Genomic DNA, 15,014 nt, shown 5'->3' on the forward strand with positions numbered 1-15,014 from the left:
AAAAATGGGAGGGTTTGGGTAAAAATATAGGCCCGAAAAATGGGCTTGGGAAAAAAAACGAGGCCCGTTTAGAAAACGGGCTGGGTCTCGGGTAAGAGTTTTTTGGCCCGGGCCCGGCCCGGCCCGGCCTGAATTATATATTAATATATTTTTTATTTTATTTTTAATCATTTTAAATTTTAATATAACCATTTTTATTATATTGTCAATTTGTGCATTGTTTTAATAATTGTTTTAGTATCATTTTTATTTGTTTTAATATTTGTTTTTATGTTTTTAAATATATTTGATTTATTATATTTTTAATTTTTTTTATTTAATGAAATAAGAAAAAAAATTAATATGGGTCGGGCCGGGCCAGGCTCAGTCTTAGCAATTTTATTTCGGGCCGGGCTTGGACAAATTTTTAGGCCCATATTTCAGGCCAGACCGAGCCCGGGCCTAGTAGACGAGCTTAAATTTTTGTCTGGGCCCAGCCCATGATCACCTCTAGATACAACCATGCCATGGGTCAAAAATTATCCAAAAATTTCCTTGTTTTGATTCCTGAAAGTTCATTATAAAAATTTGGACTCAGAAGACTCAAAAGCCAAGTTTTAAACACCGCCAAACACTGCATATATAAATCATCCTTCATTCATGTTTCAAAAACATTATCAGAAACAAGTTTAAATGCTACCAAAGCATGAGTTTAATGAAGAACAACCTAGTTAGGACATCAAATACAATAAGCTTAATATGACCATTAGTGCCTCTAACATATTGTCTCAATAATTAGCTACTTTAAATACTAAAGGCCAGTTTAGCATTGCTTCTAATAAGTACTTTTGGGACAAAAAGCACTTTTGAGATAAAAGCATTGCTAAACAAGATGCTTTTGAGACAAAAAATGCTTTTCAAAAGCACATTTTTAGCTAAAAGTAGAAGAAAATTTTTTTAGCATTTCCTCAAAAGTACTTATTAGAAGCAATGCTAAAATAAACTTAAGTAACAAAAAAACTCAACATGATCACACACAATGACATCCTAAAAACATGCCACAAAACACAAATACATTGAGTTCATACTCTTGATAGTTTGTTGATGGTGTGAAGCTTCCAAGTCAACATGGAGCGTTACTATACAAAACAAAACCTTTAACTTCAAAACAGAACAAATAATTCAACTTAGGTACAATTTCTAATAAACTCATTACAATCATAGCAAACTTACACATTTGGGCCTTAAATCGAGCATTTGGGGACTTAAAAATAATTTAGAAGCAATTGGATATCAATTTGAATAAATTAGAAAATTTTAGGAAAAAATGAAAAATTGGAAAAACATAGGTCACATAACCGTGTGACATAGCCCAAACCGTGCATACATTCGAAGTAGGGACACATGATCGTGTCCCAACACGTGAGTGTATTTGTTATAGGGCCACACAGTCGTGTTATAGGCCATGTGCTAAGCCATATGTGTAACACCCCTTACCCGAGACCGTTTCCGGAGTCGAGCACGAGGCATTACTTAGCTTATCTTACCAATTCGGAGCATAAAAACTAGGTTTGAAAATTTATTTCATTATTCGCAGCAAATCTGTCCAATCGCGCAGCAGTTACTAAATTAATTATAACTTGAGCTACAGAACTCGAAATTTAATTCCGTAAATTTTCCCTGAAACTAGACTCATATATCTACTCACCATAAAATTTTTAGAATTTTTAGTTCAGCAAATTAGTACAGTTTATTAGTTAAAGTCTCCCCTGTTTCACCATCTGACTGCCCTGACCTGTAGTCACTAAAAATAAGTTTTCTCACTGTAGGATTTTCATATGAAGTTCTTACTTGTTTCTACAGAAAATAGACTCATTAAGAAATCTAAGCATGTAAATTTCAACTTATAACCATTTTTGTACAATTTGTAATTATTTTCTAAACTCAGAACAGGGGACTCCAAAAACAGTTCTGACCCTATCTTACTAAAATTCACATATCTTAAAATATAAATTTCCTTTTTCTACACCGTTATTTTTCCATGAAAATAGACTCAACAAGCTTTAATTCCATATATCATTCACCCTCTAATTCATTTTATACTATCTTGGGTGATTTTTCAAATTCACGTCACTGTGCTGCCTGAATTCTGTTTCTTTGCAAAATTTTATCCTTTCATGATTTCCATGCATAATTTATCACCTAATCTTTCATAACAACAAACACCTTCATCCTTAATCATTTTAATAACCATACATCATCAAATACTTACACATCACTCATTAGCAAAATCATCATTACAAACATACAAAATAACTAAATCCCTATACATGCCATAACTCAAACGTGTTTCGATATAAAATACCGAGCAGTTGTAGTTGATAGTGTGGACGATCTCCGACTTCTTTAGGATCCTTGAAGTAGCTTTGCAATACTATAAGAGAAAGAGAAATAAAAGAAGTAAGCATAAAGCTTAGTAAGTTTACTAGCAAATAAATAACAATATTTAACTTAAATAATTAAACTCAATGTCTATATCTCTAGTTTACTCTTTAGTTAATCTCATACTAGTTCTCTTACTTGTTTACTTAGAATACTTGTGTGCATAACTTACTCAATCCTTGCTGCATCGTTGAACATCAATTGATAGTATAATAAGTTCTTAAGTCTTACAACTTACCTGAGCTTGCCATTTATGCTTTAAACTGAACTTTCATGAACATGATTCGTTTACAAGCCCGTTGAGCTACATTGGAATAATAAGGATACTCGGGTCTCTTTTGATAATAACATGCCAAAGCCATGTCCCAGACATGGTCTTACATGGGATGTTCTCGTGATGGTGCCCATGCCATGTCCCAGACATGGTCTTATAGGGGACCTCTCATCTCGGTGCCAACGCCATGTCCCAGACATGGTCTTACATGGGACCTCTCGTCTTGGTGCCCATGCCATGTCCCAGACATGGTCTTACAGGGGACCTCTCATGATCTTAAGGATGCCAATGCCATGTCCCAGACATGGTCTTACATGGGATCTCTTTACCCAAATGTCATGACATTCGTATCCAGTACCATCCTTATGTATCAACGGGACTTTTAAATTTTAATTCTCTATCATTTCATGCTTGGATCATCATCAAATAAATTCATAAAATAAATTCATAATTGCTGGAAATTAACAGCATTAATAATAAATATTGAAATATTGCATTTATTTACCGTAAACTTACCTCGGTACCAATTATAGCCAAATTCACCAACTTAGTCTTCAACTTTATTCTTCCCTTTGTCTAACCTCGAGTTTCATACTTCTTGATCTAAAATAGTAAATTTAACTTATTTAATAATCACATCCATCAAAACAGCCCTCGACTCTAACTATTTCAAAATTACAATTTTGCCCCTAAACTTTTACATAATTACATTTTTGCCCCAAGGCTCGGAAATTAAACTTCATCTCTTATTCTTATGTTTTATAACATTCTGAACATTTTTCCCTTCTATGGCAACATCAAATTCCCACTCTAACATGTACTTATGAACATTAGGTATTTTTACCGATTATGTCGTTTTACTCGTTTTCACTTAAAATCGCTTAGCAAAAGTTGTTTAACATAATTTCTAGCTTCATATTCTATCATATAACATCAAAATAAACACTTTTCACCTATGGGTATTTTTCCAAATATAAACCCTAGGTTAAATTATTGCTAGAATAAGCTAAATTAAGCTACCGGGATCTCAAAAACGTAAAGAACATTAAAAACGGGGCTTGGGATCACTTACTATGGAGCTTGGAAGCTTGAAAACCCTAACTATGGCTTCCCCCCTTGCTGATTTCGTTCATATGAAGAAGATGATGATTTTTGCCATCTTTTTCCCTTTTAATTCATTTTAATTACTAGATTACCAAATTGCCCCTAACTTAAAAATTTTCTATTTCACTTATCTCATGTCCATTTTTGTCTACCAAGTTACCAATGGTATAATTACCATATAAGGACCTCCAATTTAAAGTTTCATAACAATTGGACACCTCTAACATGTAGAACTCAACTTTTGCACTTTTTACAATTTAGTCCTTTTGACTAAATTGAGTGCCCAAACGTCGAAATTTTCGAACGAAATTTTCAAAAAATCATTTTGTGAAATTGTAGACCATAAAAATATAAGAAAAATAAAATTTTTCTCATCGTATTTGTGGTTCCGAAACCACTGTTCCGATAACCTCAAATTTGGGCCATTACAATATGACAAACTATTTTAAGACACATGGTCATGTCGTAAACCATGTATCAAACCGTGTGAAACTTGCACCTAAAATATGAATGACACACGGCCGTGTGAAGTGACCGTGTGTGGCACATGGCTAAGTGACAGCCCGTGTCCCAAGCCGTGTGCTCAAAATTTTTTCCCCTAAAACAAGTCATTTTCAAAGTAAATCTTGCACATCGAGGAACACTATTTGCACATACATTCCTAGGATCAAAACACTCACTAGACACACTCAAATATACCAAATCATTCAATCTATAAATTCTAACCAATTTACCAACAATAGCTACCACAATCATAATCAACCTTGTTCCATTTCAACATTTCAAAATCAACCATTTAGCACATTTCTAGCATATCAAATAACCATATTTTTTCATAACATTAACCCATAAGTCATTTTCTTTCAAGAGGCATGAATAAAACGACTAAAACACATCTCATTTTATCAAATTGCCTATCCAATGTACTCTTATTGGTATTACAATTTAAACGTCCAAATAAATCTATACTCAAAATTTATATGGCCTTATCAGTGTCTCCATTTCATCACACATGTTTACCATATATCAAGCTAATCACTAAAGGTATTTAGCTAGTGACCAAAAGCAAATCAAGTTTCAAACATACACCAAAGATATTAAACATTTATAACCATAAAGCTTACTCAAACTAACTTATAAACAACATTATCATAAACAAAATAACTTAAGGGCTCCTAGTTCATGCCATTTATAACCCGACATCAATATATATCCAAATCTTCTCCGGAGATAAATGATGGATAGTGTGAATGTACTTCGACTTGACTCCAACCATTCGAGCTTTCCAACAATTTACAAGACAAGGGAAAACAACTACGTAAGCAGCCAGTGCTTAGTAAGCTCATATAAAGGAAACTTAACTTACCGAACATAAATGATTAAACTATTAAAACACTACTCATTTAAAATTATTCATACTTTTCCTTCCAATTCACAACACACCACAAGTTTAGTAGGTGTATTAAAGAGCATATCTAATCAATTAAACATGAAACATATCAATATGAAGTTCAATACATAATTCATCAATCTATTACTTAATTTTTTCCCTTTTCATTTCATATTCATATAGCAACATTTTCCATTTCATGTTTCCATAACACGGTTCTTTTCGTATACACATCCATTCATTAAAACTTAAATTGTTCACTGAAACAAATGAAATAACATCGAATACTTAGAAAATACTCATATAGCAATTTAATTCCCTAAACACACCACAACATCACGAGTTAACATTTTCATAGATATATGAATCATATAATCACACCAACGCATTAACATTCATTATCAAACTATAATAGTCAAACACTCAACTCGTATTCATAATTATGATACATATCTCACCAAAAACATGTTACTTGAATAGTAAATGATCGGAGGGTGCCTTGGTGTCTTTCAACCATGGTCTTATTTATTATTGACTTGATGCTATAGTGTCTTTTAACCATGGTCTTATTCATTTTCTATCGTGTTGCCATTACGTATTTTACCTATGGCCTTATTTATTTTTTGTCTTGTCGCCATTGTGTCTTTCAACCATAGTTTTATTTATTTTCCGTCGTGTTGCCATAGTGTCTTTCAACTATGTTCATATTCATTTTCCACCGAGTTGTCATAATATCTTTCAATTATGGTCTTATTCATTTGATTTGTGATGCCATAACGTTTTTCAGCCATGGTCTTACTCGTTTCTGGTATGGTGCCATAGTGTCTTACAACATCGAGTAAATTAGTAATTATTGTTTATAATTGGCTTAATAGCAGTTTTTCTCAAACTGTAATCCTTTGGGTACGATGATCTACCGTAATTTGGTGTAGCATATTAAACTAGTTTTTGTGCTTAAAGAGCTTGAATGCAAGTATTTTCGTTACATTTTAGTTAAGTTTCTTTAGTTTTACTTTATATAATAAAATGTGTGAAATGAGTGTTTTATTGACCTTAAGGGTCGAATGAGGCCTAAGGAATAGCCAACATACTTCGTGAGTGTGTAGGAGACCATTAGAAGGCATTTTAGGTCGATACTGGACACTATGTCGCAACGTGGAGAGCAAAATAGAGAAAGTACGAAACTGGTTTTGATGTCGCAACACTAACTAAGGGTGTCACGGCATTCCATTGAAAACATACTAATGAGGAGCATACTAATTTCTATGTCACAACATAGGTCCATTGTGTCACGACATCGACTCTAGGACAAAAAATAAATATGAAGTAAGGGTGGTTTGGTCTGCACAATCGAAATTAAAGCTCGAAAACGTCAGCTAACCTAGGGTTTAGGACGATGGCCACCTGAAGGCTATAAATAGGCTCATTTGGCACATGTTATGTGGAGCATTCCATTATCTTAGATTCTCTTTTCAAATTTAGTTTCGTTTTCTTTATTTCTTTATGTCTTTTTTAGAGTTTAGTTTATTTGTACTTTATTTTCCTTCAAGAGATCTGGTTTGTGAAGACGATCAACTTTTGTGGATTCATTTTATTCTTTATATAAATCAGACTTTTCTTAAACCCTTTACTTCAATTCATCCACCATGATTAATAATATCATCTTTTACATGTTGTTTATGAAAGCCATGAGGAACTAATACTTTTACGGGGGATTAGCGAGTGAAAGTATGATCTCTTAACTGTTTTGTGGGGTTAATCAACGGATCAGCTATCTGGAAAAGGAAGAGCATGAAACAAACCCTAGGCCTAACAACCCCAGAATCCTCAGAAAGTCATCAAGGTGGAAATTAACCCAAAATTGGTATTGCCCGTCCATGAACACCTTTACCCCAAGTCAGTCTAGACTGTGAGGTCAGAAGATAAATAGTTCTTGATGACTCGTTATGTTAGTGGAAGACCGGAAGATCCTACTAGGGTAGCGACTAGTTGATTGACGAGGAACCCGAGACGATAGTTGATTGGGATTGCCGAAGTGAGCTAATCACCCATCTTCAAATTAGATTCCCTTTATTTTTCTATCTCTTGAATTTCAATTCTTTGATGTTATTTTATTAGTTTAAAAACCCTAAAAATACCTCTTATTTTGCTTCTGTACTATAACTAAATTAAAGTACTAATTAGATTTTTTAGTGTTTAGGTTAGAATTTGTAACACCCCTAACCCATATTCGACATAGAAATAAGGTTACGAGGCATTACCAAAAATCACACACAATTCACATACATTTATACATTCATAACTAAAATCTATTCATATCAATCACATTGTCCCTTGTAAGGTCCTACGATACCTTAAAACATGCTTAGAAGGGGTTCGAGACTAAACCGATAATATTCACAAACTTTGGGAAACATAGAAAACTTTCAAAGATATAAGGGTCACACGCTCGTGTAAACAGGCCGTGTGCCTCACACGGATACCAGACACGGTCGTGTCACAGACCGTGTGAAAATAAGGCATACATACTGACTTGCACCACACGGCCGAAGACACGCCCGTGTATCAGGCTGTGGGAAAATTAAAGAGGTTATTGACTTGGGTCACACGGTCGAACACTGTAACAACCCAAATTTCAGTGGTGTCGGAATAGTGATGTGAGTTCACTAAATCCGACATGTGAGTTTAGTAATTTAGAAATTTATAAGTAAAAGTTAGGTGTGATTTTAGAAATATTTTTCTAATTAGTGAATTTTATGTTTTAAAAGAATATTGTTAGATAATTGGGTCAAGAACAAGGTATCAAAACCCGAGCCATAAATATTTTTATCAGTATTTACGGAGTGGTAGTAAGTTAGTGTTAAAGTTTCGTCAAGAAATTTTAAGGTTTCGGTAGTCAATTGGGTAAAAAGGACTAAATTGAATTAAGTGCAAAATTATAAAATGTGATTAAATAGCTCTAGTAATAATTAAAGAGGACTAAATAGGCAATTAAACACATATTATTGGGCTGGAAGGCATGTGTGTGTAGGAAATATTGAAATTAGGTGTGAACAAGGGGTAAAATTAGAAAAGAAGTAAAAAATTGAATAGTTAAAAATGTGATGTAATAGGAAATCTAGAGTTTTCTTCATTTTTCTTCATCCTCTCCAGTAAAAACACCATTTAAGGGTTCTTTTAAGCTAATCTCTCATATTTTTACTACATGTAAGCTCAATTCTTGATTATTTCTTGTAATTTTTTTATTTTTGAGACTTTTACAACTAGGTCAACTTGTTTAATTCATTAGTTTTTGATTTCATGGGTAATTTTGAAAGTTTCCACGAATAAGTGCTGAAAGTTTATGATGATTTATCATGGAATTGAGGTTTTAATTTTATTATATGATGATTTTATGAAGAGATTTTATAGAAATTAATTTTTAGGATCTAATTCTGAAAGTTGTTGGAATTAGGGTTTTGTAATGAAATTTTGAATGTTAAAGGCTTTGAAGTAGTTTATAGTGTCTTGATAAAGTGTTATTTGAGAGGAACTAGCTCAATCGATGAATAAATTAAGCAGGGACTAAATTGTAAAAATTGAAAAGTTTAGGGTAATAATGTAATTTTGAAAATTTAAGGGCATAAATTGTGAAGTAGAATAGAATTAAAATAGATGCTAATGAAGGAATGATTTTATAATTATAGATCAAGAAAATAAAGTGAATCGTGAAAAAGAGAAATTATAATAATAGTCCCTGAATTTCTACGACTTTTGCAAATTAGCCCAGGTAAGCTCATATTGCAAAGTGATAAACATGTTAATTTGCATATTTTTTGTGTTTAACTTGGTTTATTGTTGAATTGAACCCTGCTAATTAAGCGCTTTTTATGATCTAATCTTGTGAGGGATGTAATCGGTAAAAAACGAGCAAAAAGAGGACAAATTGAAAGACAAATCATTGAATAAGGGCCAAATCAAAAGGATGGAGAAAGCCAATGATTTATCATATATTTTGACTTTGTAAAAAGCTAAAAATAGAAAGATTTTATTTTGTTTTATTTTATTATTTATTATTTATTTTATTTTATTAATTTAGGTTAGGCTATTTTTAGTAAACCCCATGTACATAAATAGGTGTAATGAACCGAAAGTTACGGTATCGAAAATTGAGTCTTGAGTACTGTTTCCGTGAAATTTATTCATGAATATTCGTTAGAAATATTTATGAATTATAGTTGAATGGTTATTTAGTGTTTAATTAAGTGAAGTAGCTTGAATTTAGTTTAAAGGGCTAAATTGCATAAGGAATAAAAGTTTAATTATAGATTAAAGAAGTAAAAGGGACTAATCTAATAATTAGACCCTAAGTGCCATGTGTGTGTTAATATTGAATAACGTGTGTAATAGTTGGTATATATGTGTAATAGCTATAAGATATTTTATTTTATAGCTATTACACATGTTAGTTTTATATTTATTATAGGTTAATAATAGTATAATAAGTAAAATTGATAAAATAGAAAAAGAAGATAGAAAGACTAACAGAGAGCAAACGTGAAAGAAAGAAGAAAGAAAGAAAGAAATAAAAAAAAAAGGAAATTTGAGGATTAACGCCCTAAAGTTTGATTGGTAAGTTGTTTTAGCTCATTTTCTGATGATTTTTATGTTTATGGATGCCTAATTCAAAGTTCTACATGTATGAGGTTAAAATGAAGAAAATTAGAGAATTTTTAGATATTGTTTTAGTTGAATAAATTGAGGTTTTATGGGTTAAATTGATAGAAATTGAAGTTAGAAGTGATTAATTAAAGAAATTTCTAAGTTAGGTTTAAATAGGGACTAAGTTGAATAGAGCTCAAAATTTATGTTTTTATAATGAATTTTATGAGTTAGAAATTGTTAATGAGTTGATTAAAAGAGAATATGAAGTTTAAGTTAAAGAAAAAAAAATTAGTAATGGAAAAAGGACGAAATTGGAATTTTTGTAAAAGTTTGGTAGAAAGTGAAAATGTGTTTTATGAATTAATATATTGATGATTTTTAATTGTATGATTGTTAGTAGCCAACGTAGCATCGGATACGTCATCAAAGAAGGGAAAAGAGAAAGTGAACGAAGATATCGATTAAATTTGATAAATAGTGGTTTGTATTTCTATAAACCGAGCTTAATCGTTATTGCTATATTTGATATTTATATTATATGAAAATGTGAATGAGGTAAGTATTTTTACCATATTGAAATGAATGTGATTTTGAATACCCTATTAACAGTGTCGGGCTAGTCGGATATAGTTGACATGTCATAGGAATTGGAAGTATTGGGATATTCCGACATTGAGTCGATGAAACACTATGTGTCGACTACTGTTAAAGTTTCGGATTTGTTCCGATGAAGTACTTTGTGTACTATAATGTTACAGTTCTGGATTTATTCCGATGAAGCACTATGTGCTTATCCCGGAGTGTGGGTTGGATCCGTGTATCCGTCAGTGTCCGAGTTATGTTAATAAGGGTAAATAAAGTAAAGGTTATTAAAGTACTAATTGATATTGAATAATAGCAATAATGTGTTTGAATTACCATGTTTTAAAGTTGATTAAGCTATTGTTTATAGAAATACCACTGAGAGTATTCTCAGCGTACGGTTTGTTTCCGTGCGCAGGCTAGGTACGAAAGTATAAGGACTCAGCATACAAGCCGATCCCCAAACTCAAATTGGTGAAGTTTCTATCTTTTTGGAAAATGGCATTGTACCTAGGATGTCATTTGGTCATTTTGAAAGTATCTAAGTTGTTAAGTGATATTTTGGTATGTTTTGTAAATGTTACCAAAACCTTAAGTATGGTATGTTTTGATATGTTAGTGAAGAGTAATAAGAGGAAGTGTTGGTAAATATTGTAGAGAGAAGAAATGAAGATGTTATAAACTTAGTTATCAACATTTTATACTAAAATAGATTTGGACAGTAGTGGTAGTCCAACTTTGAAAATATACAAAAAATAGTATAAAGTGAATTAGATAATGAATAAAATTTGTAATTTAAGCTTAATGAATCTATTTTTATATAAAAGAAATAAAATAGGTAAAAGAGTTGTATTTTATGAGATATTTACGTTTTGGTGAAACAGGGTTAGAACAATTTATGGATTCCCTATTCTGATTTTAGAAATTCACCCTAAATTGTGTATTAAGAATTAGGACTCAAACTTTATTTGTATGGATTCCTTATTGAGTCTATTTTTAATTGAAACAAATGGCATAGTCATTGGATTTCTGTACAGGAAGAAATTTGATTCGTAGGGCACAAGGGTCAGAGTAGCCGAACCCTGAAACAGGGGAGACTTTTTCTAATAAACTGTACTAATTGGCCTGATCAAAAATTCTAGAAAAAAATTAGTAAGTAGATATATGAGTCTAGTTTCAGGAAAAATTTACGGAATTAGATTTAGAGTTTTGTAACTCGAGATATAATTTTTTTAGCGACCGTGATGCAGATGGATAGTTTACTACGAAAATTGTTTAAGTGCTAAGATAAGTTTTGTAATGTCTCCTGCTCGACTCCGACGACGGTCTCGGGTAGGGGGACGTTACAAGCTTGATTGGTATCAGAGCTAATTAGGTTTAGTCGGTTCTAGGACTAAATCAAATGTCAATGTGAATCTAGAGGTACATGCCATTACTGAGTCAAATTTGAGTTGGGATTGGATGTTGATATGTTTATTGAATATTTTTTGTTTTATAGCATTAAGAATGTCTGATAAAAGCATTGAGGATACTGATCAAGAGATGTATAATGAGGATGATGAACCGTATAATGTGAATGAATCGGAGTCTGCAACTCCAAGTGTGAATCCAGTTGGGAATCAACCGAATGTTGGAAGTGATAATACTGAAGTCTTTAGAATAATCGCCGATGCCCTTCAAAAAGCGGTAAGAACTATGCCTGCTACGTCCTCTATCCCTATTACCCGAAGAGCTCCAATTAAAGAATTGAGAAAATATGGAGCTACAGAATTTTTGGGTGCGAAGGGAATTGATTCGACTATTGCTGAAAATTGGTTAAAGACGACAAAGAGAGTTCTGAAGCAACTTGAATGTACACCACAAGAAAGCTTAGTGTGTGTTGTCTTATTACTGCAAGATGAAGTTTTCGTATGGTGGGAATCAGTGATTCAGAATGTACTTGAGGAACAGATAAGTTGGGACTTCTTTCAAAAAGAGTTTCAAAAGAAATATTTGGGAGAAATGTACATAGAGGACAAAAGACAAGAGTTCTTAACACTGAAACAAGGTGAGATGCTCATAGTGGATTATGAACGAGAATTTTTAAGATTGAGCAGATATGCCACTGAGTTTGTCCTGACTGAAGCTGACCGATGTAAAAGATTTTTAAGAGGATTACGTGATGAATTTAGACTATAGTTGATGCCTCTTAGAATCACTGAGTTTGTGGATTTAATAGAAAGAGCTAAGATGATTGAACAAATTCTCGAAAGGGATAAATAGTCTGAAGTTGCTCGTTCGACTGAAAAACGTCCCGGAATGGTTAGTTCAAGTCCGCAGCCTAAGCGGTCAAAGGAATCACGAGGTAATTGGAGATTTAGTTCTCGATCGGAAAGGAGTGATCGAGGTCGGAAAAGACAGACTACTGTGTCTACTGGCAGTATCCAAAGTCCAGTTCAGAATGCTGAAATTCCAATATGTGAGCATTGTGGAAACCGATACAAAGAGGAGTGTAGAAAGTTGACAGGAGGTTGTTTCCGTTATAGAGCTACCGATCACTTTATTATAGATTGCCCAAAGATATCTGGAACAACACCGACAGTAGTGCAAATATCTGAATTTGCTTCCAGAGGCCGGGGATTAGGCCGAAGTAGTTCGTTTGCTAGAGGTGGTACTAGAAGAACTAGTGAGAGTGCTACACAACAATCTGAAGCTAGAGCTCCAGCTCAAGCGTATGTTGTGAGGACTCGAGAAGAGAAAGATGCTCACGATTTGGTGACAGGTATATTCTTATTGAATTCAGCACCCGTTTATGCTTTAATAGACCCTGGGTCATCACATTCATATGTTAATACAAAAGTAGTTGAGACAAAAAAATTAGAGTCTGAATTATCTAAAGTTATGATAGAAGTGTCTAGTCCACTGGGACAAACTACTTTAGTGAACCATATATGTCGAAGATGTACGTTAATGATTCAAGATGGAATATTCCCTGTTGATCTATTGATTATGCCATTTGACGACTTTGATGTTATTTTGGGAATGGACTGGTTATCAGATCATGGAGTGATTTTAGACTGTTATAAGAAGAAGTTTATTGCTCAGAATGAAAGTGAAGATAGAATTGAAGTAAATGGTATTCGGACTAGTGGATCAATTCGTATTGTTTCGGCCATTAAAGCTAGCAAGCTTCTTCATCGAGGTTGTAATACTTTCTTAGCATATGTGATTAATTCGAATTCAGTTGAAAGTTAGTGTAGTAAAATTCGGACTGTATGTGAATTTTCTGATGTATTCCCTGAGGAATTACCTAGATTACCCCCTGATCAAGAGGTAGAATTTGTGATTGAAGTCTACCCAGGTATAGATCTGGTATCGATACCTCTGTACCGTATGACACCTACTGAGCTAAAGGAATTAAAAGTACAGTTGCAAGACTTATTGGACAGAGGTTTTATACGACCTAGTACATCACCATGGGGAGCTCCAATGTTATTTGTTAAGAAGAAAGATGGGTCGATGCGGTTGTGCATTGATTGTCGACAACTCAACAAAGTGACTGTCAAGAACAAGTATCCACTTCCCCGAATAGATGATTTGTTTGATCAATTGAAAGGAGCTTCCGTATTTTTAAAGATTGATCTGATGACGGGATACTATCAGTTGAAAGTAAAAGAGTGCGGCATATTGAAGACATCATTCCGTACGAGGTATGGGCATTATGAATTTTTAGTGATACCATTTGGACTTACAAATGCCCCTGCTGCTTTTATAGATCTTATGAATCGGATTTTTCAGCCATACTTGGATCAGTTTGTAGTAGTTTTTATCGACGATATTTTAGTGTATTCCAAGTCAGAAAAAGATCATGAGCAACATCTCCAGATTGTTTTGCAAATACTACGAGAAAAGAAATTGTACGAAAAATTGAGCAAGTGTGAATTCTGGTTATCAGAAGTTGTGTTTCTTGGTCATGTCGTATCAGCGGATGGAATTAGAGTGGATCCAAAGAATATTGAAGCAGTTATTCAGTGGAAAGTTCCTAAGAATGTATCAGAGGTACGAAGTTTTCTCGGATTGGCTGGTTACTACCTAAGATTCGTCAATGGATTTTCAAAGATAGCCTTACCGATGACCAAGCTACTACAAAAGAATATTCCATTTGTTTGGAATGAGCAATGTCAGAAAAGTTTTGAAGCATTAAAACGAATGTTAACAGAGACACCGGTGTTGACTTTACCAGAATCAGAAAGAGATTTTGTAGTGTACAGTGATGCTTCATTGAGTGGACTAGGATGTGTACTGATGCAGAACGGGAAAGTCATTGCTTATGCTTCACGGCAACTGAAACCGCATGAACGCAACTATCCAACTCATGATTTAGAATTAGCAGCGGTAATTTTTGCCTTGAAGATTTGGAGGCACTATCTTTATGGTGAAAAGTGCTATATTTATACGGATCATAAAAGTTTGAAATATCTGCTTTCGCAAAAAGAATTGAATCTGAGATAAAGACGTTGGATAGAGCTTCTAAAAGACTATGATTGTGTCATAGACTATCATCCAGGGAAGGCTAATGTAGTAGCAGACGCACTGAGTAGAAAAGCTGCGATTGAATTA

At 33.4% G+C, this 15,014-nt stretch overlaps 1 protein-coding gene across 1 annotated transcript; it reads left to right on the plus strand.

Moving 5' to 3' along the window:
• The first annotated feature begins 11,921 nt into the window (after positions 1-11,921).
• Positions 11,922-12,593, plus strand: LOC121205112 (uncharacterized). Its single transcript, XM_041076042.1, has one exon. The coding sequence runs from the start codon at positions 11,922-11,924 to the stop codon at positions 12,591-12,593; it is 672 nt and encodes a 223-aa protein (XP_040931976.1).
• Positions 12,594-15,014: the final 2,421 nt, after the last annotated feature.

This window comes from Gossypium hirsutum, chromosome A08, assembly GCF_007990345.1.
Source record: "Gossypium hirsutum isolate 1008001.06 chromosome A08, Gossypium_hirsutum_v2.1, whole genome shotgun sequence".
NCBI lineage: Eukaryota > Viridiplantae > Streptophyta > Magnoliopsida > Malvales > Malvaceae > Gossypium > Gossypium hirsutum.